The sequence below is a fragment of the Dasypus novemcinctus genome, chromosome 9 (assembly GCF_030445035.2).
Source record: "Dasypus novemcinctus isolate mDasNov1 chromosome 9, mDasNov1.1.hap2, whole genome shotgun sequence".
In the NCBI taxonomy this organism is placed as follows: Eukaryota; Metazoa; Chordata; class Mammalia; order Cingulata; family Dasypodidae; genus Dasypus; species Dasypus novemcinctus.
The window spans coordinates 121,748,810-121,775,565 of NC_080681.1; the positions used below are offsets into that span (position 1 = coordinate 121,748,810).

At 56.0% G+C, this 26,756-nt stretch overlaps 1 protein-coding gene across 1 annotated transcript in view; it reads right to left on the bottom strand.

The window, feature by feature from the left end:
- The window catches only part of C9H1orf167 (chromosome 9 C1orf167 homolog), a 40,125-nt gene that overhangs the window by 3,355 nt on the left and 10,014 nt on the right, over window positions 1-26,756 (bottom strand). The window contains exons 2-16 of the mRNA XM_071217175.1: window positions 13,936-15,168; window positions 13,786-13,829; window positions 12,763-12,970; window positions 12,036-12,172; window positions 10,962-11,068; window positions 9,948-10,134; window positions 8,357-8,599; window positions 7,390-7,605; window positions 5,963-6,051; window positions 5,619-5,883; window positions 4,579-4,787; window positions 3,081-3,300; window positions 2,769-2,899; window positions 1,730-1,824; window positions 905-1,279 (exon numbers count right to left, since the gene is read on the bottom strand). Of these exons, the coding sequence (XP_071073276.1) occupies window positions 905-1,279; window positions 1,730-1,824; window positions 2,769-2,899; window positions 3,081-3,300; window positions 4,579-4,787; window positions 5,619-5,883; window positions 5,963-6,051; window positions 7,390-7,605; window positions 8,357-8,599; window positions 9,948-10,134; window positions 10,962-11,068; window positions 12,036-12,172; window positions 12,763-12,970; window positions 13,786-13,829; window positions 13,936-15,168 (3,759 nt within the window). The remainder of the gene's footprint in view (window positions 1-904; window positions 1,280-1,729; window positions 1,825-2,768; window positions 2,900-3,080; window positions 3,301-4,578; window positions 4,788-5,618; window positions 5,884-5,962; window positions 6,052-7,389; window positions 7,606-8,356; window positions 8,600-9,947; window positions 10,135-10,961; window positions 11,069-12,035; window positions 12,173-12,762; window positions 12,971-13,785; window positions 13,830-13,935; window positions 15,169-26,756) is intronic.

Consider the following 26,756-nt stretch of genomic DNA (forward strand, 5'->3'; position numbering starts at 1 on the left):
CCTGGACCCTGGTACCTCAAACAAACAAACAAACACCACTAAGCTACATCTACTCCCTGATGAGTTGGGTTTTTTGTTTTTATTTTTTTATTTTAGGAGGTACCAGGAATTGAACCCAGGACCTGATACATGGGATGCAGACACTCAAACCACTGAGCTACACCTGCTCCCCTTGTTTGTTTGTTTTTAGGAGGTACCGGGGATCAAACCCAGGACCCCATACAGGGGATGGAAGCAGGCGCTCAACCACTTGAGCTACATCCACCCACGGAAACATGGCTCTTGATGCCAGCTCATCTTTAGGAACACTACTTGGCCTGCCAAAACTCTGGGTCTGTGTGTTCCTCAATGACATGTCCCCAGACTGCCAGGCCGTGTCCTTTCTTGTGCCTGGTTTTCATTATTGCCTCTTCCCTCCTGCTGGGCTGCCAAGCTCTTGTCACTATTTGCTGGCATCGGCACCAAATGCTTCTGATCTGGAAAGGGAGTGGCAGTTACCTTTGGGTAGACAGAGTTATGGGAGAAATTTGGGCTTTCATTATTTTCTGATTTTTCTGTAATGAAATATTTCAATTTTCCAATAAGAGAAAAGAAAATGACAAAAACTGCCACTGTGCCTGTCTTGAGCCCATCTCACACCATGACCTAGAGAGAGCTTAGGTGTCTCCCTCCCGAGAAGCGTGTGCAGGCGGGGCTGGCACCCGCAGCTGCTCAGTAAACGTTTGCTCATGGAAGGCTGCCCAATAGCCAGAGGTGGCCGTTTGACTGGAACCAGCTGGGGATGGTGTCCACAAGGCTGGCAGACCCCTGGCGAAGCCCCGATGGGCTGAAACAAGCGGGTTCTAGGGCTGGGGGAGGCCCAGGGTCTTTCTTGGCCCTCCCACCCCACCTGGGCCTCCCTCACCTGCCTCCCGGCGGCTGGGGCGTCCATCAGCAGCAGGAGGCGCCCTCCGGTGGCCGCCAGCAGGCAGTGCCCGAGACCAGCCTCAGGCTGGGGATAGACTGTGCAGCCCCCAGGGGTCTCCTCTGCCTCCTGGGCCCCCGCGGCTTCCTGGGCCTCTTCAGCGCGGGCTGGTGCTTCCAGCCGCACCCTGGGCAGGGCTGCTCGCCACCGGGCCCAGCGGGTCCGCAGGAGGCGCCTGCACCTGGCCTGCTGGAGCTGGGCAACGGCGGCTCGTTGCACACGGCCCTGGGCCGCTGCCTGCACCCAGGCCTCGAGGATCCTGGGGGGAGAGGGGGAGTCTGTACCCAAGGCCATCGGTGTCTGCAACACGCCCACCTACGGGAGCGCTCACCAGTGGGGGGTGGGGGCACGCGCCTGGGGCCCTCCTCCCCCATCCCTCTTCCAGAGAAAGCAGATTAAACTGGGCATGGAAGGGGCGCAGTAGCCCACGCCAGGGCCAAGCCTCCTGTCAGGGGGTAGGGAGCGGCCGTCCTGCCACCACACTTGGCCCCCGCCCCCTCTGGTTCTGGGCCGAGGGCTCCCCACCTTTCTCTGTAGACCCCTTGTCCCAGCCTGGCAGCTGTGTCCTCCTCGGACCTTGCCCGAGTCAAGGTCACCCGGCTAGAAAGCGGCAGAGTGCGCTCGGGCCCCAGGCCCAGTTGACCAGCGCCGCCTGCCCCTGTCCCCGTCCCTCCCCCACTGCGAACCAGCCTCAGAGCAGCCGAACCAAGTTCAAGGCCTGAGTGCACAGAACCCAGGGCTCTCGGAGGCAAGGGAGGGACTCACAGGGCCCCACTCCCTGTCCAGGGCCACCGGCCACGCCACAAAGGCCTGCTGAGCACAGCCCCTTCCCCGGGCCTCGGTCACACCGCACTGCAGGCCTGGACAGGACCGTCAAGCAGGAGCGAGAGGAGGCCACAGCTGGCCCTTGGCAGTGGCTGTGTCCCCACAAAGTACTGCAGGAGACAGCAAGTAAAACGTCCTGGCAGAGTGGTGGCCGGTGAAAGTGCTGCCTTTCGGTGCACAGGCTCCTTCTGAGAACCCCAGGGCAGGGGGCAGAGGCAGCCACTGTGAGGGGTCGTGGGTTCAAGTCCAGCCTCCCCTCACATGCCCGCCTTGGGGCAGGTGGTCAGCGACGGAAAGGGAAGGCAGAGCCCCATACCCGAGGGACAGAAATCTCTGCCTTCCAGGGCGAGGGCACAGACGCAGATGCCAGCCACCCCAGGGGTCCGTTCTGGACACTGCGCATTTGCAATGACCCCTGGGAGGGCAGCCCTGTCCTCTCCTAAAATAGGCATTAACGAACCACATTCAGGTTTTCTGGAACATCTCTACTTAAATTAGGATATTGCTCTTATCTTGACTCTGCCTCCTTAAGGGGCCACGATAACACGAGCTGTCTTGGGAACACTTGAGACTGAGTACTGGGGATTCGAGTCACCCCATCTGGAACCACAGGACTAACTCGGCCAGGAGCTGGAGTCCTGGGCTGGTCAGGGCCATATGCCAGGTTTGGGGGTCACCACCCACAAAAATAGAAGGCTAGTGGTCAAGACCCTATGTCTGTCTCCAGGTTGGGGGTACCCTTTCATGCCCTGTTACCGCCTCTCTCCACCCCTCCTCCCTTTTCAGCCCTCGCTATCTTTCCCGCCAGTCCCGCCCATATTGCCAACGTACAATCTGCCCTCTTCCCCGGTAACTGCTTACCTCGGGGCTGTCCATCAGCTTCAGCCTGTCCACTACTGCCCCGTAGCTAGCCCTCCCTCCATCTTACTCCTCCCTCTCAACCCTATATAACCTAGTGCACTTCCATAATAAAGCAGACCTGTTCCTGCGCTCAGGCGGTCTCCGTGGTTCTTTCTTAACCGCGCGTCCCCCACGCCTGGAGAACTCCGGCTCTCCTTGGAGTGCCCCCGCTGGCGGTTTCGCAGGAGTAAGCCCCCCCGATTCTTGGGCCTGAGCGAGGTCGCTACCCTCCAGCCCAGCGACAATGCCCCCCGTTTCCCAGGTCCCAGACCTCCAGCCTGGCCACCTCCAGACCCAGCTTCCATTCCTGGGCTCTGTCCCTGCCTTTCTGTGGGTGGGAGGCCCTCGCTGGCTTGCCCCTTCCCACCCTCACGGCCCCAGGCCCACCTACCTCTGCAGTAGGAGCCGCTCTCGCCCGGCTGCCCTGTGCGTCCGACGAGCTGCTGCCCGCTGCCAGCCCCAGAATGCGGCCTTCCGCAGGCCCTGGACACGGATCTGCACCCACCGCTGGTACTTTGCACGCAGGGACTGCTGCCCTGGGGCCAGAGAAGCCGAAGTGCTCCACCTGGGTGCTCCTCCTGGCCTCCCGAGCCCGGATCCCTGGGCCCCGACTCACCCAGCCCCTTTAGGGACGGAGGAGGCCACCCTAAATGTCCGTGTCAACATGCTTGGGGAGCGGGTGTCCTCCTGATGGCCAGGTCAATCCAGCACATAGCGGTTTTGATTTCTGTCTTGTTTTAAATTTCTCGCTGAGGTTTAGGGACCAGGGGAATTCACCTAAGAATCTAGATTTCTACACACCCATCCCTTCTGAGATGAGGTTCTAGAAAGGCTTGTGAGTTCTGGTTGGTGGCTCTCCCTCCCTTTCCCCCCCTCCCAGCACTCCCCTGGGAGAAACCCGCTGCCATGTCATGAGGTGGCCTGAGCTGCCAAGTAGCCTGGGCTTGGATATGGCTGTCCCTCCCAGCCCACGGGGCCTTCAGATGAGCCCACAGCCCCGGCCAAAATCTGTGCATCCCCGCAGGAGGCCCTGAGCCCAAAGCACCCATCTAAGCCAGACCTGGATTCCCTTCCACAGAAACTGAGGCCATGAAAAGTCGGTGGTTTTCAGTCATTATGTTTTGGGGTAATTTGTTACACAGCAATAGATAACTGATACAGGTGCCTAGAGAGGCCCCTCAGGGTGTGATTCAGCCTTAGCTGGGTTGAAATGGGGGTGCACAGAAGACAGCCCTTTTTGCCCAGAGACCGGGATGCCCAGAGCAAGCCTGACTTGGGACCAACCCTCCCCCTTGGCCGGCCTCGTCCTCAGGCCTGTCCAACATGTCACAGCCTCGGCCGACTCAGCAAACAGTCCCTCCTGCCTCCCCCCTTCATCTGTGCCATTCCCGCTGCCTCGGCTTCCCTCTCTGCTGCTCTTCTTGCCAAGCTGACACCCCACCTCCTGGGGACCCTCCCTGACCCGGTCCACTGGGCCCCACAGGCTCCTTGACTCTCCCAGCCCCTGCTCAGAGCTCAGACGAGTGACGCCCGAGGGCCAGGGATAAGGACGAAGAGGATGGTAACAGTCACACCCGCACGTCACGGGGCTCGTCTCCTGGAAGGCCCACCACCGCCCGCTCACCCCCCACGGGCCCCGTGTTACAGGTGAGTAAGCTGAGTGGTCAAGCTGCTCGTCTAAGGTCTACGCAGCCTGGAGCGGTTGGGTGGGAACGCAAACCCAACGCCGTCAGACCACAGAGCCTGCGTCCCCAGGCTGTGCTCTGCCACCCCGGGTTCCCTGAGGGGGTCCCGTCACCGGACCCCGTAATAGAGGACCCAGGCACCAGGCTCGGAAGGGCCCTGGCCCTCCCCTCACTGTGAAGCCCCCACCCCAGGGCCCGACTCACTCTGCCAGCAGGTGTGCCAGTGACGCAGGGCGTCTCGCGCCAGGGCCCGGCTCCGCTCCTGGGCCCACTGCTCTGCCTCCCGCCACTGTGCCAGCCGCTGTCGCCACAGGCCCAGCGCGGCCCTGTAGCTCCGACCCTGGGCCCAGCGGGCGGCCAGCTCTCTCCGGTCACCTTGGGCCGCTGCCCAGTGGCCCCAGCTGAGGAGGACACTGAGGACGGGAGGGTCCACCCTGAGGACGGGCCCCGACCCCACACCCTGCAGGCTCAGACTCCCCCTGGCCCGGCAGCAGGGCATGGCCGGGGCCGACCCTTCTCCCTGGTTCCACCCTGGGGGAGGGGAGGGTGGGGTTCCGGGGGCCAGAGGAGCCAAATGCCCCTCTGAGGGTCACAGTGACAGGAGGTGGGACAGGACAGGACCCCAGACCCCCTGATGCCCTGTCCTGTGCTCAGCCCCCGGCAATCAGAACTGCTAGGGACAGCACTTCACTCTGTGCTCTGCGAGGGGATGTCTGTGCCCCACCCTCGTTGGTGCCCCACTGGACTCAATGCAATCATTGTCCCATTTTACAGACGCAGCAATTGAAGCACAGAGAGGTTAGGCCACTTGCCAAGATCCCACAGCCACCAAGAAGCACAGCTGGGATGAGAACTCGGGCAGACTGACTGTTTTTTTTCTTTTTTGTTTTTAGGAGGCACCAGCGAGTGAACCCAGGACCTCGTACATGGGAAGCAGGCACTCAACTGCTGAGCTACAGGCGCTCCCCCTGACTCTTAAGCACTGTGCCACGACTGACTAAAGGAACAAAGCGCAGCCGTGAAATCCCCAAGACCACTGATGAGCCCCCAAGTGGCCCCCGCTCAGGAGGGTGGGGGGGTGGCGGGAGCAGTCGAGAGGCTCTGAATCTGGGGCCGAGCTGGCTGGGCGGGCCCCCGGGTGATGCTGCGGTGAAGGCCAAGGCGGAGGGGAGGGAGGGGCCAGGGGTCAGCACATCCACCAGGTGGGGCCCGGCCCAGCTCGCCACCCCAGGGAGGGGCCCTACCGCCTCTGGAGGGTGTGCTGGGACCACCTCGCTGCTCCCTGCGACTGCTGGGCCCGCGCCCTCCAGAGCAGGAGACATTGCCCCCGCCACCGCTGCCCAGCAGCCTGCAGGAAGCTCGCCCGGAGGGTCTCCAGGAGGCAGGGGTCCCGGGGTGCCTGGAGAAGGAGGGGGGAGACCTGGGTCCTGGCCCCTGCCCCGGCGGCCCCACCTCTCCCACCCATTGGCCCTCTAGCTGTCCCCCGCCACCCAGCCTGGCGACGCCCCCCTCACCCTCTCCAGCGGGCCCCGGGGGCTTTTCTGGACACTGCCCAGAGGCTGTGGGGCCGAGGTGATCCTGGCGCTGCCTGGCGGGCTGCACAGGGGCCACATCCTCCGGTGCCACTGCGTCAGGACACGCCGCAGGGTCCGCTGCCGCATGCCCTGCAAGAAGCGGCTACCAGGAAGGGGCGCGTGAGCCCCGGGGCCAGAAAGGCGCTGTCGAGAAAGCCGCACCCTTGGGCCTGTGGAGAGCCGAGCCCGACCCCAATGCTGGGCTAGAACTCAGCACCGCGGCTCCCCGAACCGGCCCCTCGCTGGAGTCACTGGGAGCTTTCAACAACACCGGCGCCTGCCGGGGCCCCCGCCCAGCACTGCGATTTCATGGGTCTGGGGGCCGCCTGGGCATCGGGATTTTTCTGAAGCTCCCCCAGGGCCCTAGTGGGTGGCCACAGTTGGAGTGTCTGCTCTGCGGGCCTGTCTCCTGGGGTGGGGGTGGGCCACACTGCTGATGGGGGGTGGGCCCCAGGGACCCCAGATTTGGGAGCCCACATGCACAAGCATGCCATTCGTTCTGCCTCCACTAAGCTATAAAGAGAGGGAAACTGAGGCCCAGGGGAGGGCCATTTCCTCAAATGCCCACAGGGACCCAGCAGCAGATCTGGGATTCAAACAGTCCCTGCAGGCAGCCCCAGGTACACTGCAGGGAGCTAGCGACTGGGCCCCTAAGCCTGAAGGCCAGAGCATGGACTGAAGGATCGTGATGGACTTTAAGAAAGACTGAGGGTCCAAGTGGACCAAGGGGGTATGGAGATGGTGGGCGCCAGGCATGTGGCTTTCAAGGATAGAATTCTTAACCCTGAACTGTTGGCTTACATTCCCCCTGACCTCCTGTCAGGGAAGCTGGACCCCCGCCCCCACTGCCCTGGCCCGCCTGCCCCCCCGCCACGCCTGGGGCTCGGGGTTCTGGCGACGACCATTCCTGTAAGGACAACACTGTGGTCTCGCTATGGGACCCGGCCTTCTTCCTGATTCAAGTGTGATTTAGAGCCAGCTGCTTGACTCCTCTGAGCCTCAGTTTCCCTAGCTGTGCGGGGCAAACGGGAGGGAATAAGAGCTCTGCCCCGTGGCTCCCTAGCGGATTCGTTTACAGCACTGATTCCATGCCGACAACACACCAAGCACCCTGGGGGCTGGGAGACGGTGGCCGGGAGGCAGCCTCGGCTCCTGCCCCCAGGGAGCTCACCCCTGGCTGGCCCGGGTTCTGGAGCCTTCCACCAGGATCCAGTCGCCTTGGCAGAGAGCCGGGCCTGTGCTCCACAGCCCTCGGTGGTCCTGAGGTTACTGCTCAGGCACCGTCAATGTCCCCAGGCCCACGCCGGGGCCCCGGGGAGGAGTGGGGCCCCGGGGAGGAGTGGGGTGTGGCCGCACCCCCCAGGGTGCTCCTCTCCATGGTGAGCTCTGCTCGGGGGCCCCCGTGCCCCCCCCACCAGGTCGCACGCTCCCGGACACCTACTCGGCCTGCTGGCGCTGGGACAGCCGCGTCCTCCAGAGCAGCAGCGCCCGGTGGAGGGCCAGTCGCCGGCAGGCATCCTGCAGGGAGCCCTGCGCTCTCCCCTGTGCCACCGGCCTCGGGCTGTGGGCTGTGGCTGTGCCAGGGGCTGCGCCGAGAAGGGCGGCAGCCCCTGAGAAGCATCGAGAGATGAGCCGGCCACATCCCCGCCGACTGCCCCCCAAAGCCACTCAGCTGCTGCCCCGGGCCCTTGGGAGCTCTCTCCTCAAAGACGCTGCCCCCTCCCACCACCTTGAAGCCTCCCTCCAGGACGCCTCAAAGATCCCCCATTCCCCCACCCGGTGCCTTCTTGGGGGTGGAGGGGGCAGCAGGTGCAGGGGCTGTGTCTCCTCCGTCAGGCGCTTCCTGAGAGCAGGACCAAATCCCTTCTGGATGGGATGTGGGAACCCAGCCGGCCTGCGCGGAGGCCAGGGCCCACGTCTCTCACCCGGAGGAGGTTGTGCTGGCAGAGGGGACGCCTCCCAGGAAAACTGCCACCTTCCTCACAAGAACCCTTAAATTCAACTGGGGGAAGCGGACTTGGCCCAATGGATAGGGCGTCCATCTACCACATGGGAGGTCCACCGGTCAAACCCCAGGCCTCCTTGACCCGTGTGGAGCTGGCCCATGCGCAGTGCTGATGCGCGCAAGGAGTGTCGTGCCACGCAGAGGTGTCCCCCACATAGGGGAGCCCCACGCGCAAGGAGTGAGCCCTGTAAGGAGAGCCACCTAGTACGAAAAAAGCACAGCCTGCGCAGGAGTGGCGCCGCACACACAGAGAGCTGACACAGCAAGATGACACAACAAAAAGAGACACAGATTCCTGGTGTCGCTGATAAGGATAGAAGCAGACACAGAAGAACACACAGCGAATGGATGCAGAGAGCAGACAATGTGGGGGGGGGTGGGAATAAATTTTTAAAAATTCAACTGGGGCCCCCTGAAGAAGGTGCTTAGCTGATGTCCCGGGCCGGGCCCTGGGTCCACCACTCGCTCACCCGCCTTCTGCAGGCACAGGTACAGCTGGGTCACCTTCGCCCCGTCCGAGGCCCGGAGCTGCTTCATCCGCACCCACTGCCGCAGGCATGTCCTCAAAGTCCCCAGCCGGCGGTCGGCCAGGTGGTCCCGGAACCGAGCCCCTCGCTGCTTGAACTGCTGCCAGGCCGCAAAGCACCTGGGACGGCGGAGGGAAAGCGCTGCTGCAGACCCTGACGCCCCAGCCCAGCAGCCCGCGGGGCGCCCGGGCCCCTTCACCTCGTTTTCTCATCTGTTAAAGGGGCTGCTGTCGGACGGAGTGGCGTGCCGCCTGCTCAGGCCGCGGCGCCCTCCTCTCGGGGTGCCTGGACCACCTCGCCACCTCCCACCTGGCCTCCCTGCACCCACTTTGCCCCCTTCCAGTCTCCACTCAGTAGCCAAAGTGGTTTTTATCCAAATCTCAAATCAGATCATCTTGCTCCCCTGCAAAAACCCTGCAGAGGCAGCCTCCTGGCTCCTATGGTAGACTTTCACTCTTCCCCACCGCCCAGAAGGTTCCACATGACCTCAGAGCAAAGCACTCCGTTTCTGCTAACGAGGCTCCCACGTGACTCTCTGCTGGTCCCTGCATTTCCTGTGCTCTTGCCACAGGCTGTACACGTGCTGTTCCCTCTACCAGCACACTCTTCCCTGCTCTCACTTCACCCGTCAACTCTTCCGACACCCACCGAACCCGTGCACTAGTCAACCTCCTTAGTTAAATGTCCCCATAGAGAACTGCAGCGGGGGGACGCGATCGGCAAACCACAGATGGTGGGAAACTCAGCCAGGCAAGCAACCTGGTTTCTCTGACAAATAAATTGCAAGGAAAAGAAAAAAGAAGGAACCCCGCGGTTTAAAAAGACTTCAACGATGTATCGACCAATTAGAATTAGGATTCAAACAAACTATAGCAAAATACATATTTGTGCAACAACTGGAAATTTGAATACTGAGAGATATTTGTTGGTTTTAAGGACTTACTGTTCGTGTTGGTAGATGTGATGGCTGTATTACAGTGTTGTTTTTAAGACGCCTTTCAGGGATGCATACAGAAATATTTGTGGATAGAATGATAAGATGTGTAGGATTTTGTCTCAAAATCATGTGGGAGGGGAGGAGCAGTTGGGACACAAGCAAGTTCTCAGAGGCGGAAGCGGGGGTTCATTATCCTATGTGTAATTTTATGTATAAGGTAAAATTCTTGTTAAAAGCTAACAAGAATTAACTGTTCCTTCCCTTCGCGACATAACGCCGGGGAATCCCTGCGCTCACCCGTGACGGCTGCTTGCTGCCTGCTCCTCCCAGCCGTCTATGGCTCGCGGCTGCCAGCCCTGGGGTCGCTCCAGGGCATCCTGGGCTCTCCTCGCTGACGTCCGCCCTTGACCCTCAATACTAGATGGAGTTGGGAGCTGACCGGAAGACACCTCCCGGATGTGTACCACCCTCTGCCTTAGGGAAGGGGAACCCCCAGATCCCACCCCTGCACAGCCTTCCCAGTCCCCTACCTGCGGAGCCAGGCTCTCTGGCCCCAGGTCCCCAGGTGGGCCACCCAGGCCACGTCTGCAGCCGGAGCGCGCCACGCCTGGGGGGGCCGCCCCGGCCTCTGAGTCCTCTGTGGGACCTGGGCAGCCTCCCCCAAGCACCCCTTCTTCTTCCCAGCCCCTCCCTTCTGATGACACCACAGGATAAAGACTGCGAGGGAGGGAGGAGAGAGAGAAAAAAGAGAGTGAGTGAGCGGAGGAGGGGATCAGACCAGGAGAGGCCCGAGACACCCCAGATGCCAGCTGCCCCCTGAGTGCGCGGCAGCTAAGGGACCTTCCAGGTCTAAGGCTCACGCTTCTGCCTGGATGTGCCTCAGGTCGACGGCCCCCAACTAGTTCCCGCACCTCTCCTTTTCTCCCCCTCGGTCTGGTCATGTCTCTGGCCTCAGCTGCCACCAATAAAATGGGCACAGCAGGAAGCGGACGTGGCTCAGCTGATAGGCTGTCCGTCTACCACATGGGAGGTCTGCGGTTCAAACCCCGGGCCTCCTTGACCCGTGTGCAGCTGGCCCATGCACAGTGCTGATGCGCGCAAGGAGTGCCCTGCCACGCAGGGGTGTCCCCCGCATAGGGGAGCCCCACGCGCGAGGAGTGCACCCTGCATTGAGCCGCCCAGCCCGAAAGAAAGTGCAGCCTGCCCAGGAATGGCGCCTCACACACAGAGAGCTGACACAGCAAGATGACGCAACAAAAAGGAACAGGTTCCCATGCCGCTGAGAATAAAAGTGGACACAGAAGAACATACAGCGAATGGACACAGCAGAAAACTTGGGTGGGGGGGGAGGAAGGGGAGAGAAATTTTTAAAAAAAAGGGCACAAAACTTCACTGAGGTCACCGTGAGGCTCAAATGAGCCTGTGTCCAGGGCAGTGGTGGAAACGCTCGTTCACTCAGCCCCCCCACCCGCCCCATGGGTGCTGCGGCCCTGCCCAGCCTGGCTCTGTCTGCACCCCCTCTCCCAGCACCCCCACCGCCTCACCTGCCAGTCGTTCCAAGGCCTGCAGGACCTGGCCTCTCACGCCTCCGTCATCGGGTCTGCCCCCAGGGGTCGGCCAGGCTCCTTCCTCCTCCCTCAGACTCCCTGGGCTGAGAATGAAGTTGCTTAGGGGGAAACTGAGGCCACAGCCGAGGGACACGGCCTAACCCCTCCTTCCCAACCCAAGGCTGCTGAGCCACCCCCCTGCTCTCTTCCAGACAGTTCCTTTTATCTCTGATTAGAAAAGTGAGGGGTGGAGGGGAGGTGGGGGAGGGGAGTTTCTCCTTTTGCTTTAATTTTCTCCAATACTATTAGCGTTTTTTACAAAAAACATGTATTAAAATAAACATCATGTAATTATTTTAAGTACATTTGTTTAATTTAAAAATAAGAACAAAAATAATACACAGGGTGGCACCATATCGTGAATATAATTATACTTCGCTGCAGTGGAAAATTGGGAAAATGAAGAAGAAAACAACAACCGGTTTTAATCTCGCTTTCATTCAATATGGGAATAATTTTCCTTCTGGATTTTTTCATATGTATTGGTTGCAAAAAATATTTTAGATACTATTTTTTGTTATCCTTATTTTAACTTTCTCATAACCATTTCACCAATTCAATGCAATACCCATCAACGTAATTTCAGGCAGAGGGACATGTGGAAGGATGAAATATTAAAGTTAATTTATAGACTTCCAAATGTTTTTTTAAAAAGTTGTACGTGGTGTATGCATTACTGTTGTGAATGGAAATAAAATCAATAAAGATGCTGAAAAGAGAAAAAGAGGATGGAGAGGGACCTTTAAAGTCTTCATAAACATTCATGTTGACATGCAGTAAAAGCATCATTTCCTTCCTCCCTGTTGGGCACTGATGCTGTCTCTACGTCTTTACAGTGATGAACAATGCCGCGATGGACATCTTTGTATGCAGAATTTGTCCACAGCTGCTCGTTGCATCCTCACTCTCATTGGGGAGGAGGGTTGGGGAACATGGAGGCAGGAAGCGGAGGCAGCGAGGCCCCCTGCACGGCCCAGGCCACGCTGGCAGGGCTGGGGTGCCCCAGCTCACCTGTTTTCCTGGACAGGGTCCACCGCTGCCTTCCTTCCCAGAGGGCCCTGGTCCGGGCCTCCCCCTGAGGCTGGGGGCCCTGGCCCGGCCTGGAGGTGGGGCTGCCCCTGCTTCCGCTGCGCAGCCAGGTCTTTCCACTGGGTCGGGAGAGAAGGGGGAGGGGGGTGTGGGCCGCAGCCGGAAGGGGCCTCTGGAGGATTCACAAGGAAGGGGCAGGGGCGGGAGCCGAGCCCCCACAGCCCGTGTTCTTAGCCGTGAGCTCTGCCTGCCTCCCAGGGAATGAGAGAAGGCATGGATGGATGGACGGACGGACGGACAGATGGATGGATGGATATGGAGCCCAGGAGCAGACACAGGGACTGGGACTGTCCAGAGGGGGAAGAACAGGGGAGGGCCCTTCCGGTCCTGGCTGGCAAACAGTGATGAGATAAAAAGGCAAACGCGTAACGTTAGAGTGCTTGCTATGTGCTTTTAGAGATAAGGAGACAGAGACACAGAGAAGTTATGTGACTTGCCCAAGGTCACACAGCTAGCAAGTGTCAGAGGCGGGATGTGAACTGGGGCAGAGCTAGTGCAGGCATCTGGGCTCAGAACCACCCGTGCTGTTCTGCTCATCATTCTCGAGGGGCAACCTGGGCCTCAGCCGGTGCCCTGGCAGTAGACGGAGCCTCCTCCCCAGCCCACCCCCTTCGTCACACACCCCCTGACCCAGCTGGAGGTCCCTCACCTCTCGGAAGCTCCGGGTCAGCAGGGCTTGCGTGTGCTGCCCCCGCACTGCCTCCAGCCAGGCCTCACAGAGCCATGGGGCCCCCCGCAGTCCCCGCAGCCCCTTGGGCAACAGATGCTGACGGTTTAGCGCCTCTGTCTCCGCCACCGCCCGCTGCCTCTGCGCCGAGCGCCACCAGGCTCTGAAACACCTGGACAGCAGCGGCCGGCTGGGGCCAGACAAGGGCCGATCAGGGTACGGGCCCGCCCCACCCACACCCCCATGCAGCTGCTTGAGGCTCAGCACCCCCCACGCTGCCTCTCCAGCAAGGGTGACGGCCCCTGCTGCGGCAGCCTGGAAGAACGTCCCCTCTTACCCATGGCCAGATTGGAAATCCCAGACAAGAAAGCCCCTGGGGAAGTGGATTTGGCTCAAAGGATAGAGCATCCACCTACCACATCGGAGGGCCAGGATTCAAACCCATGAGCTGGCCCACAGGCAGTACTGATGCACACAAGGAGTGCGTAGGGGAGCCCCGCACACAAGGAGTGCACCCCTCAAGGAGAGATGCCTAGCATGAAAAAAGCGCAGCCAGCCCGGAAGTGGAGCTGCACACACAGAGAGCTGACGCAGCAAGATGACACAACAAAAAGAGACACAGATGCCCGGTGCTGCTGACAAGAATGCAGGCGGGCACAGAAGAACACACAGCGAATGGACACAGAGAGCAGACAACTGGTGGGGGAGAGGCGGGGGCGGGCGGCGGGAGAGAAATAAAAAAATAAATCTAAAAAAAAAAGAAAGCCCCTGGAGGCAAGAATCCAGACAGCCTAAGGGTCCCACTCCCAGGAGCACAGCCCCCCACGTGCCTGTCCTGGGTGCCACCCCGGAGGTGCCCCTCACTTCGCAGCAGGGACTGTGTGAAGGAAGGAAGCCCCCTGCCTCCCCTTGAAATCCTGCCGTGCATATGCCAGCTCGGCTCAGGCCAAGGCGGGGAGCTGTCCTGGGGTGTGTCCCCCTCACCCCCGCAGCCCAGGGCCTCACCTGGCTGTTTCCGGCTCCAGGGTCACAGTGTTTTGGGCCTCATTCTGGGAAAGCAAGAGGACACACGCAGTTCTCAGGCGGGGGCGCAGGTAGGATAAGCTCCGAGAGGGGAGAATTCCTGGGAGCCCCTCCACACCCCCAGGCCTCTACCTGCAGGGCGCCCCTCACTGGGGCGGCATCCGGGGGACAGGAAGCCGTCTTCTCCTCCTCCCTGCTGGCCTGCTCCTCTGGGGACCCCTCCCCTGCTTCCTGCCCAGGCGGGACTCCCCGGGCTGGGGTGGCAGAGGCTGAGGCACAGAGACTGGCCTCCCTGCTACCTGCCCCTCCAGGGAGGCTGGGGCGCCCCTCTGGCTCCCCACCATCCATAGGCCCTGGGGAGCACTCCTGTCCTTGGCTTGGGGGGTGGGCAGGAAGAAGCCCCTGCTCAGGGTCCAGGGGCCCCCCAGGCAGGACCCCCACAGTGGTTTCCGCCAGCGCCGGCTCGCTGTTGGCCCCAGAGGCTGGGCACTCCTCCTGCACCCCTGGCACCTCTGGGAGGCCTGCCGAGGCCCTGAGACCTCTGGGTGGGCCCCTCGCCCCCCGGGAAGCAGGAAGTGACTGGCTGAGCTGGGGGCGGGCAGAGAGCGCCTGGCTACGGCTGCTCCGAGGGTCCTGCCGCGCAGGGCCTGGGGGCTTCTGGGAGGCCCGGCGCCCAAGACGGGCCACCTGGTGCTCCAGGCGCTGCACGGATGCCAGCAGCTGGTGGATGGCAGCTTGCGATGGGGAGCGGGCCCGGCTCCAGGCAGGGACGGCCAGGTCCTCCAGGGTGAGGGACTCAGCCCCGGACCCCAAGGGCCAGCTGCCCAGGTCACCCCAGGAGCTGGGGCCTGGCTGGGTGGGCTCCTCGAGGGAGCCGAGGCCCACCAGGGGCCTCCCGTCCGGGCAGGGGACATCGATAGCCGGCAGCCGCTGCAGGCTGGGGGCAAGGTGAGCCAGCGGCCGGCGCTGGAGGGGGCTGTCCTGGTAGCGCGCACGGGGTCCGAGGCTTTCCCCAGGCCCCAGCCGGAGCGGAGGGCCCGGCCCACTTCTGCTCAGGTTGCTCTGCTGGACGGCACAGGCGCGGGTCCTTCCCGGAGGCCTCCTGGCCCGGGGCTGCAGGTTGTTCTGCTGCCGGGAGCCGGGCCTGGCCGAGGAGCTGGTGGGGTCCTGCAGGCCGGGGCCGGCCACGTTGCTCTGGACTCGCGCGGCCCCCGGGGAGGCTGCGCGGGCAGGCCCTCCCCTCTCGGCCTGGCACAGGGATACCCACCGGCCACAGCCGCTGCCCAGGCCCAGGCTCTCCAGAAATCTCCATTGATCTAAAGAGAGGACAGGAAGTGGACTTGGCCCAATGGATAGGGCGTCCGCCTACCACACGGGAGGTCCAGGGTTCAAATCCTGGGCCTCCTGACCTGTGTGATGAGCTGGCCCACGCACAGTGCTGATGCGCGCAAGGAGTGCCGTGCCATGCAGGGGTGTCCCCCGCGTAGGGGAGCCCCATGAACAAGGAGTGCGCCCCGTAAGGAGAGCCGCCCAGTATGAAAAAAGTGCAGCCTGCCCAAGAATGGCGCCGCACACATGGAGAGCTGACACAGCAAGATGATGCAACAAAAAGAGACTCAGATTCCAGGTGCCACTGACAAGAATCCAAGTGGACACAGAAGAACACACAGTGAATGGACACAGAGAGCAGACAACTGGGGGGGGGGAGGGGCAGGGAAGGGGAGAGAAATTTAAAAAATAATAATAAATCTTTTAAAAAATAAAAATAAAAAAAAGTAGAGAGGAGCGCCCCCATCAGTGCCGGGGGAGGCAGGTGGGCCAGGGTTGGGGGGCCAGGACTGCTGGGCACCAGTCCCACTGGCAGCCCCTGGGGGGGTTCTTGGCAGGGAAGCCACATGGGCCAGGCGGGGGTGGCAGGGAAGCAGGGAGACACCCGGCAGGCTGCTGGGGGTCCCGGCCAGAGGTGGCGGAGGCTGCGCTGAGGGCGGCAGTGCAGGTGGGAGGGAAGGCAGGGGCAGACCGTGTGGGAGGGTGAGATGGTGTGAGGAAAGGCTTGAACAATGAGTGAGGGGGAGTTGGGGAGCAGCAGGCTGTGGGGAAAGCCAGACCCCAGCATCAGGCAGCCACCAGGGAGGTGTTCTGGGTAATCGCTGGTCCCCCACCCGGGGTCTCTCAGCACCCGGCCTGCCGGGCAGAGTGAGCTAGAGAAGCTGCTGCCTTTGTGGATAGGAACCGAGGCTCAGAGAGGTTAAGCACTCTGCCCCACGGTCACACAGCTAGAACTGGGATATGAATGAGAATTAGAATTTGCTCCTGGGCTGCTCCTACTCTGAGCAGGGAGGCCCCCAGCTCACCACCCCTGGACAGACCTGTGGGGCCCCAGCCAGGCCACTCCTGTCCCCCCACTCCCTGACCTCAATGGCCCCAGGCCAGGCGCTTGAGTCCTCTCCCTCCAGCCCCAGGCTGACCCTCAGCTCTGGAATTAGTGCCCCCCCTGGACTGGGCCTGCCTGGAAAGGGCTCCAGGCAGGGGTTCAGAGGCCACTGCTCCTGCGACGTCCCACTCCGGTCCTCTAAGCCTCTTGCCTGGCCTCAGGGGGGCCGCCCGCCCGGGGGGCACGTTCTCCTTGGGGCGGGCGTCCATCCTCAGCGCCACGGGCAGCTGCGTCCTTGCTCCACACCGCGGCCGGCGGTCTGGCCTGTGTGATGGCACAGGATGATCCGGCTCCCACCCAGCCCAGCCCCACCCCCACTCCCACCCTCCAGGCAGCCGTCCTGGGCCTGGACCCTCACTTGTCAGCCCCCCTTGGGGACTCCTCTCCCTGCCCCACGAGCGCCCCCTTCCAGTGTAATCCCTGGTGCCTCCCGGCACCTGCTCCTGCCAGCACTGGCTGCAGAGCCCGGGCTGTCCCCTGCGGAGCCTGCAGCCCGCCCAGGTGGGGCCTTTCCCTCCCATCCTAGGTCCACAGGGCCTGAGGAGGCTGGGGCCTGCTGCCACCCATTGCCACCGCCAGCCCACCCTCCATCTCTAAATCCCCAGCTGTAGGCTCCCGGCTGCCCACCTGGCCACCCACTACCCCTCCCTCCTTACTTACTTACGGCCGGGTCCGCCCCTCACCCGCCGTCCCCTGGACACTCCCTCCACATCTGGCCCCAGGGCTCCCGACCCTCTCCCTCTGTGAGCCCTTCTTGCATCCGACCTCAGCTACCTGCTCCCACGGCCTCCTACAGATGTCAGCCTGGATGCCTGCACCCCCTCCATCATTCCAGCTCCAGGGCCCCTCCGACCTCTCTAGCTCACTCCCGCTCACGTCCGGTTCCCACAATCCTTCCACACGCGAGACCCCACGCGCCGATTCTCTCCCCACTCCTTCCACAGCTCGATGATCGCACCAGGCTCCCGAGACCGTCTCCTTTCACACGTGATGGGCAAAACCACAACACTGCGCAGGTGAACGTGGCTACAGAGCTCGCGTGGGGCCCCAACGCTGCTGCAGAATCCACTCTAGAACCTTCTCTCCTAGTTCCCGCTCACTCCTGTTCTAACCTCCACCTCTTCCCCAAGCCCCCCGCAGCAGGCCTGGCTTCCCCTGCCTCTCACAGAGTAGGGCAGACTCCCCAAGCATCTTGCACGAGGCCTCCCCACTGTGGACAGGCCACCCAAGGTTCCATCCACTGCAGGACTGCCCACCTGCAGGTCCACCTCGCCTACCCTAGGACAGCACCCAGGGCCACCGCTGGCCTCCGCGGTGCTGCAATGGGGAAAAGAGCCCCACGGGGTCTGAACCCTGCACCAGGACATGCGGTGAGGTGGGCGACAGGGTGGGATCCAGGTGGTGACTATGGCCCCCAGTGGGCCTTCCACTGGGCAGGGGTCCTCAGATAGAGCATGACCACGGACACAGCAGCCTGTCACTGCTCCACCAGGGCCGTCTGCCCCACCTACACTTCTCCTTCTTTACTGAACCCTTCCCATCAGCACGTGCGCTGACCCCCAGAAATGGTTATTTCTCTGAGCTTAAAAGAAAAAACATACATAAAATAACACCCCTCTTGCTCCTCCAGGTCCCAGCCCGTTTCTTGCCTTCCCATTCCTTTCAAATTCCAGTTCGCCTCCTTGCCATCTCTGCCAGCCCACTCCATTTAGACATTCAGACACCCAGCCTCCTCCAAGCCCCCATCAAACTGCTCCCCCCAGGCAAACTCCAAACGGCCAAGCCTGGCGGTCCGCTCTCAGCCTTGGTTTTCTGCAGGCGGCAGGCGCCGGGCATGGGTGGCTGTGCCTCCTCCACGAGCCCCTGCTGCCCTGGTTCCAGCATGCGACTGCCCTGCCCCTGTCACCTCCTTCCCGGTCTCGTCTGCTGGTTCCTCCTCTTTCCCCCAAGCCCTGGTGTTGGGGTCCCTGGGACTCAGCCCTTGGGCCCTCTCTTCCCTGGTCCACTTGTCCCCAGGTGCACTTGGCCAGCTCCCCGGGCTGAGCCAGCAGCTGGGCCTCTCCCCTGACCTGCAGGGACAGTGCCGTGTGGAGTCTCACAGGCGTCTCAGCTGAACTTCTGCCCTCCCACCAGCTCCTCCTGTCTCCAGGACCCGCTTCTCCGTGGACGGCCATTTCATCCATCAGGAGAAAAACCAGGGGCCACCCCGACCTGTCGCTCCCACACCACATTCAATCCATGAGCCAACCCTGCTGGCTCCACCTTCCAAAGATACCCAGATCCGACTCCTTCTCATGGCCCCCGGTGCCACCTCCCCAGCTCAAGCGACCGCGACCGCTTGCCTCCTTCCCTGTCATCCGGCCTCTGGCCTGGCCGCCACGACTGCGGTCTGGGCTGCACACAGCAGCCAGGGTGCTCCTGCCAACACTTGGGCTGGCTCATGTCCCGCCTCAATTCAAACCCCCAAAGGCTCCCAGACCACTCAGTGCCATCAAGGCCCTTTCCCAGGGGTCAGCAAATGACAGCCCAGGCCAGCTGCCTGTTTTTGAAAATAAACTTCTATTGGTCCATAGCCATGCCCATTTGCTCGCCGGCCTCTTAGGCTGCCTTTGCACTACCATGGAGGAGCAACATCCTTGCAACAGACGTTGTATGGCCTGCAAAGCCTAAAACATTTACTCTTTGGCCTTCAAGAAAAGCTGTGTCCACCTCTACCCTATGTCATCTGTACCCCAGGTACCTCGCCGACCTCATCCCCTACACTTCTCCCCCTTGCTTGCCTGGCGTGAAACACAGCAGCCTTCTTGCTGTTCCTTGAAAACGGCAGGCATGCTCCCACCTCAGGGCCTTTGCACCTGCTGATTTCTCTGCCTGGAGCTCTCTCTCCCTCACCCCTGCAAGTCCTGTCTCAAACATCACAGCAAGCCCCTTCCTGACCACTCTCTCTCCAACTGCAGCAACCCCCCACCCCATTCTCTTTACCCTGCAATCCTTTTCTCCACAGCACTTACCACCAGCTCACATACTAAATAAATGTCTTTGTTTTTCTCCCTCTACTGGACTGTGAGCCACCTGCTGGCAGGCCCTTCTGTCTCTACAGCACACGGAGCAGCGCCTGGCAACTGTGGTGCTTACGAGTGTGTATTAATAAATGAATGACTCAACCATGCCAAGCCGGATGCAGCCTCTCGCATGCATCCTGCTTCCTAAACTGCAACGCAGACCTAAAAATTAGACAGGAGGAAAGTGGAGCTTAGAAGGGCTACCTGCCCAGCCCCTGGCCAGCGGCTGCCGAGTCCAAATGTGGGCTGCCTCCAGAAGCCCGCTCCCCACCAGGGCCACCCTTCCCCCGATCTTTCCAGCCGCCGGGGTTCTGTCAGCAACGTGCCCGCCACCCCCACCCTCCGATGCCCGGCTCTTCCGTCCAGCCGCCGGTGCTCACCAGCCGCCCTCCCTCTGCCCCCCAGCCCCATCCTTGTCCATTTGAGGACACTCGGAGCCTCCCTCCTCTGCGACCCCAAACACTCGCGGTCAGGTGCCCTGCTCTCGGCCCCGCCCTCACGTGCGCCTGTCTGCCTCCGTCCTCATTAAGCGTCTGCCTTTGAACCTGAGGACGGGTAACGACCCTGGCGGGTGAGCAGGGCGGGGAGGAGGGGCAGGGGGAGCGGCGATCGTCCCCCCTCCCGCCCGGTGTCCCGCCGCGGCCTCCAGGGTGCACGCGGCGCCGGCGTGGCGTCCGAGCGCGCGTGGGCCGCGGGCATTTGCGGCAGAGCGCGTGGTCGAGGCGGGTGGCTCCGAGCCAACTGCGTGCCCCTGCAAGGCGGCAAAGCCCCCTCACGGCCTTCAGGCTCACCCACTCCTCGGTGCTGGGCGCTTGGCCCAGGCACACCCTCTGGAGGCTCCAAGCGCCCTGCATTTTCCTCCCGCAAAGTCTTTGCTGTGCTTCCCAAATGTCGCCACCCCCGGGACACACCACCCTGTCCCACAACCAAGAGAGAAGGGAACTTTCTCCTTTCTAAACACTCCCAGGAAAGGAAGGAGCACTGGGCCAGGAGTCAGATCTGAGATCACTGTGTGAATTTAGGCAAGTCCCTAACCTCTCTGAACCTCAGGCTCCTCTCTGTACAAGCAGGGTGGTGACCCCAGCTCTCCACACCTCCTAGGTTTGATGCGAGGGTAAGATGCTTAACAAATAAATGCCAAAGGGCCTTTTAATCTAAAACAGTTCTTGAAGAAGGGGATGATGATTACTTTCTTCTAAATTCTATGTAATCTAATCTCTTTTGTTATTTAAGTTTTTGAGGGTTTTTTGTTGTTGTTTAGGCAAGAGAGTAAAGAGGTTATTAAGAAATAAGAAAATATGAAAAGTACACACTCCATGCTGAGGCATGGACCGCAAGCACACTGCAGGGCTACTTAGGTTTTGACCCTCTTTTATCCCTGCTACTTTTACTTTTTACTGTAAAATCAAGTTTGTCTGATATTAATTTGGCGACACCAGATCTGTTTTGGTCATTATTTGCCTGGTATAACCTTTTCTGTCCTTTCACTTTCAGTTTTCCTGGGTCCATATATTTTAGGTTTGTCTCTTGTAAACACAATATGACTAGGCTTTTTAAAAAACAAAGCAATTTTATTGATACATATTAGTAAAGCATACAATTCATCTAAGTATACAATTTTTGGTATAATCACATACTTGTGCATTCATTACTTCAAGCATTATTAGAGCATTTTCATTATTTCAATAACAATAATAAACAAAAAACAGACAAACAAGAAAATTCTTTACCTCTCAATCTCTGTTTCCCCTGCTATACATAGCTGCTATTTCTTGCTATTCTTGCACAATTATTTATTCATTTATAAAGCTGTTTTATTGAGATGTATTCACATACCATATGATCTATCCACTGTATATAATCAATGGCTTTTAGTATAATCACAGTGTTGTGCATTCATCACGACAAGAATATTTTGGAACTATTTCATTACTCCAAAAAAAAAACTCCACCCCTTAGCAGCCCTTGCCCAGCCCTACATAACCACTAATCTAATTTCATCTTTATAAATTGATTTATATTTACTTTTTATATAAATGGAAGCATAAAATATGAGGTACTTTGTGTCTGATTTCTTTCACTTAGCATAATGTGGGATTTTTTTGGTCTGATATTAACATTTTGTAGTATTCACATACATATGTTCAGCTTCAAAGAAAAACGATCTTATATATGCAAATTAACCCATATTCATATTTCACTTGAGGTTTTATTATGTTATACAGTCCCATGGTACATTTTTTAGTTTTCCTTTTAATAATGCACATGACCTTAGACTTTCCCTTTAAACCACTTCCATACCCACACAATAGTTCTGTTGGTTAACATCATTAGGTTGAGTTTTCACCTTTTCTATTCATTTCCAAAGATTAACACACATCTTTTTTACCAATTCTGCACAAGTTGGCCCTCAGCTTTCCATTCTCTAAACTCATTCTATTTTCTGGACCCATATTAAAGTTAGAAACTCCATGAGATTATACAACATATTTAGTTCATAGTAGCACAATCATACAGTATTTGTCCTTCTGTGTCTGGCTTGTTTCACTCAACATAATATCCTCCAGGTTCATCCATGTTGTCATCAGCTTTACGACTTCATCTCTTCTTGCAGCTGCACAATATTCCATCGTGTGAACACACCACAGTTTGTTTATCCATTCATTGCTTGATGGACACCTGGGTTGTTTCAAACTTTTAACAATTGTGAATAACGCAGCTATGAACCTCAGTGTGCAGATGTCTGTTCATGTCACTGCTCTCAATTCTTCTGGATATGTACCCAGCAGTGGTATTACAGGGTCACGTGGCAAATCTATATTCAACTTCCTTAGGAACTACCAAACAGTTCTCCACAGGGGCTGTACCATTCTGCATTCCCACCAACAGTGAGTAAGTGTTCCTATCTCTTCACATCCTCTCCAACACTTACAGTTCTCTGTCTTTTGAATAGTTGCCATTCTGATAGGTGTGCAATGATATCTTATTGTAGTTGGATTTGCATTTCTCTAATCATTAGTGGTGTCGAACACTTTTCATGTGTTTTTTGTGTGGTTTTTTTTTGCCATTTGTATTTCTTCTTTGGAAAAATGTCTATCAAGTCTTTTGCTCCTTTTATAATCGGGTCATTTGTCTTTTTATTGTTGAGTTGTAGTATCTCTTTATGTACCATGGATATTAAACCCTTATCAGACACGTGTTTTCCAAATATTTTCTCCCATTTAGTCGACTGCCTTTTCACCCTTTCTTTTTTTTTTTTTTTTTTTTTTTTTGAGGTCCTGGGGATTGAACCCAGGACTTTTTATGTGGGAAACCGGTGCTCAACCTCTAAGCCACATCGGCTACCCTGAGTTGGTGTTTTAGTTTGTTTGCTTGTTGGTTTGTTTCTCGGAGGCACAGGGACCAAACCTGAGACCGCCCTTGTGGGAAGAAGGTGCTCAACTGCTTGAGCAACATCCATTCCCTTCACCCTTTCTTTTAAGGTTTTTATTTCTTTCTTTCCCCTCCCCGTCCCCCTCCCCCAGTCCTGCTGTTTTTGTTGTCTGTGTCCGTTCACTGTGTGATCTTCTGTATCTATTTCTCTTTTTGCCTTCTTTTCTCATTTTTTTCTCCCCTAGGATTCACTGGGATTTGATCCTGTGGATCTATGATGTGGAGAGAGGTTCCCTGTCACCTGTACCACCTCAGTTCCTGGTTTTTGTTGCGCTTCACCTTGACTCTCCCCTTCATCTCTCTTTTGTTGCCTCATCATCTTGCTGTGTGACTCACTTGCACGGCCACTGGCTCGCAGTGCGGGCACTCACACGGTCACTCAGCTCACCACACGGGCACTTGGTTCACCATGCAGGCACTTGGCTCACTGTGCAGGTTTGCTACATGGGCACTCGGCTCGCCACGTGAGCACTTGTGCAGGAATGCGGCTCACTGCATGGGCGCCCATGCAGGCACTTGGCTCGCTGCGCGGACACTAGCTAGCTGCGCAGGCACGCTTTCTCTTTTTCTTTTTTCACCAGGAGGCCCCAGGGACTGAACCTGGGTCCTCTCATACAGTAGACAGAAGCCCTGTCACTTGAGCCACATCTGCTTCCCTCCCTTCACCCTTTTGACAAAGTCCTGTGAGGTGCAAAATTGTTTACTTTTGCAGAGGCACCACTTATCTATTTTTTCTTTTGTTGCGCATGCTTTAGTGTAAGGTACAAGAAACCACCACCTACCACAAGGTCTTTAAAGTATTTCCTGGCTTTTATATTTAGGTCTTTGATCCATTTTGAGTTGATTTTTGTATAGGGAGTGATATAGGAGCCCTCTTTCATTCTTTTGGATATAGATACCCAGTTCTTCCAGCAACACTTATTGAAGAGACAGTTTTGTCTGTCATCATGGACTTGGTAGGTTTGTCAAAACCAGTTGGCTGTAGAGGTGAGGGTTTATTTCTGGACCGTCAGTTCTATTCCACTGATTGATGTGTCTATGTTTATGCAAAACCATGCTGTTTTGACCACCATAGCTTTGTAATATCTTTCAAGGTCAGGCAGTGAAATTCCTCCTATGGCTCTTCTTTTTTAGAATGCTTTTGGCTATTCGGATGCACTTTCCCTTCCAAATGAATTTGGTAATTGCCCTTTCTATTTCTGTAAAGAAGGCTATTAGAATTTTTATTGGTATTGCATTGAATCTTTAAATAAGTTTGGGTAGGATTGACATCTTCACTATATTTAGTATTCCAGTCCATGGACATGGAATGTCTTTTCATTTGTTTAAGTCTTCATTGATTTCTTTTAGCATTGCTTTGTAGTTTTCTGCATATAGGTCCTGTACTTCTTTGGTTAAATTTATTCCTAGGTATTTGAGTCTTTTTGTTGCTATTGTCAATGGAATTTTCCCCCCTGATTTCCACCTTGGATTGTTTAACACTAGTGTACAGAAACATTACCAATTTTGGTGTGTTGATCTTTGTCCTGCCACTTTGACAAGCTCATTTATTAACTCATTTAGCTTTGTGGTAGACTTTTCAGAATTTTCAAACTATAGGGTCATGTCATCTGCAAATAGTGAGACTTTTATTTCCTCTTTTCCTATTTGGATGCCTTTTATTTCTTTATTTTTCTTATCTAATTGCTCTAGCTAGTACAATGTTGAATAATAATAGTGACAGTGATCGTCCTTGTCTTTTTCCTGATCCTAGAGGGAAAGGTTTTTAGCCTTTCCCCATTGAGTACAATGCTGGCTGTGGGGTTTTCATATATGCCTTTTATCATATTGAGGAATTTTCCTTCTATTCCTATCTTTTGAAATATTTTTATCAAGAAAGGATACTAGATTTTGTCAAATGCCTTTTCTGCATTGATTGAGATGATCATGAGTTTTCTCTTCTTCAATTTGTTAATGTGGTGTATTACATTGATTGATTTTCTTATGTTGAAACAGCCTTGCATACCAGGAATAAATCCTACTTGGTTATGATATAAGTCTTTTGATACACTGTTGGATTCTATTTTCAAGTATTTTGTTGAGAATTTTTGCTTCTGTGTTAATTAGAGAGATTGGTCTGTAAATTTCTTTTCTTGTAGTGTCTTCATCTGACTTTAGTAGTAGGGTAATGTAGGTTTCATAAAATGTGTTGGGTAGTTTTTCCTTCTCTTCAATTTTTTGGAAAAGTTTAAACAGGCTTGGTGTTCTTTTCAAAATGCTTGGCAGAATTCACCTGTGAAGCCATATGCTCCTGGACTTTTCTTTGTTAAGAGATTTTTTGATGACTGATTCAATCTCTTTAAATATGATTGGCTTGTTAAGTTCTTGCATTTTTTTTTGGTAGCACCAGTGTAGGTTGTTTGTGCATTTCTAGGAATTTGTCCATTTTGTCTAGCTTTGCCAGTTTGTTGGCGTACAGTTTCTCATAATATCCTCTTGTGATCCCTTTTATTTCTATAAGATCAGTGATGACTTTGCCTCTTATATTTCTGGTTGTATTTATTTGAATCTTCTCTCTCTTTTTTTTTTTTTTTTTTTAGTCTTGCTAGTGGTTTGTCAGTTTTATTGATCTTCTCAAAGAACCACATTTAGTTTTGTTGATTTTCTTTATTATTATTATCATTTTTTTGTTCTCAATTTCATTTATTTCTGCTCTAATCTTTATTTCTTTCTGACTGCTTACTTTGGGACTGGTTTGCTGTTCTTTTTCTAGTTTTTCCTGTTGTTCAGATAGATTTTTGGTTTTAGTTGTGCAACAGTTTGATATGGTTATGAATTCCAAAAATTGATACTGGATTATGTTTGTAATCTGGTCTATACCTGGGCATGATTAAGTTATGACTAGGGCTTTGATTTGGCCATGTTATTAGGGTGTTGAGTCCCCATCCCTTTGTGGGTGGGGACTCACAGATAAAAGGCATGGCAAAGGACAGAATTGAGGGTTTTTGATGTTGGACTTTGATGCTGAAGCCTTAAGCTGGAGCCCCGGGAAGTAAGCTCACAGAAGAAATAGAAATAAGCCCCAGGAAGAGAGGAACCCTGAACCCAGGAAGAAGCAAGCCCTGGGAAGAGAGGAACTCTGAACTCAGAAAGAAGCAAGACCCTGCAAGAGAGGAACCCAGGAAGCCTGAACCCTCGCAGCTGTTGGGAGCCATCTTGCTCCAATACATGAAAATAGACTTTGGTGAGGGAAGTAATTTATGCTTTATGGCCTGCTATCTCTAAGCTCCTACCACAAATAAATACCCTTTATGAAAACCAACCCATTTCTGGTATTTTGCATCAGCACCCCTTTGGCGGACTAATACAAGCTTTCTTCTTCTTAATATAGGTGTTAAGGGCTTTAAATTTCCCTCTTAGGATTAGCTTTGGTTTATCTCATAAGTTTTGATAAGTTGTGTTCTTGTTTTCATTTGTCTCAATATATTTACTGATTTCACTTGTAGTCTCTTCTTTGACCCACTGATTATTTAGAAGTGTGTTGTTTAGCCTCCATACATTTGTGAATTTACTTCTTTCTTGTCTATTATTGATTTCCAGTTTCCATTATGATCTGAGAAGGTGCTTTGTATAATTTCAATATTTTTATATTTATTGAGAGCTGCATTGTGACCTAATATGTGGTCTATCCTGGAGAAAGATCCATGGGCACTTGAGAAAAATGTATAACCCACAGAGTGTGGGTGTGACGTTCTGTATATGCCTGTTAGGTCTAGCTCATTTATCATATCATTTAAGTTCTCTGTTTCCTTGTTGATCTTCTGTCTAGTTGTTCTATCTAATGATGTGAGTGATGTGTTGAAGTTTCCAACTATTACTGCAGAGATGTCTATTTCTCCCTTCAGTTTTGCTGGAGTTTGTCTCATGTATTTTGGGGCACCCTGATTAGGTGCATAGATATTTACAACTGTTATTTCTTCCTGGTGAATTGGCCGTTTTATTAATATATGATGGCCATCTGTATCTCATAACTTTCTTGCATTTAA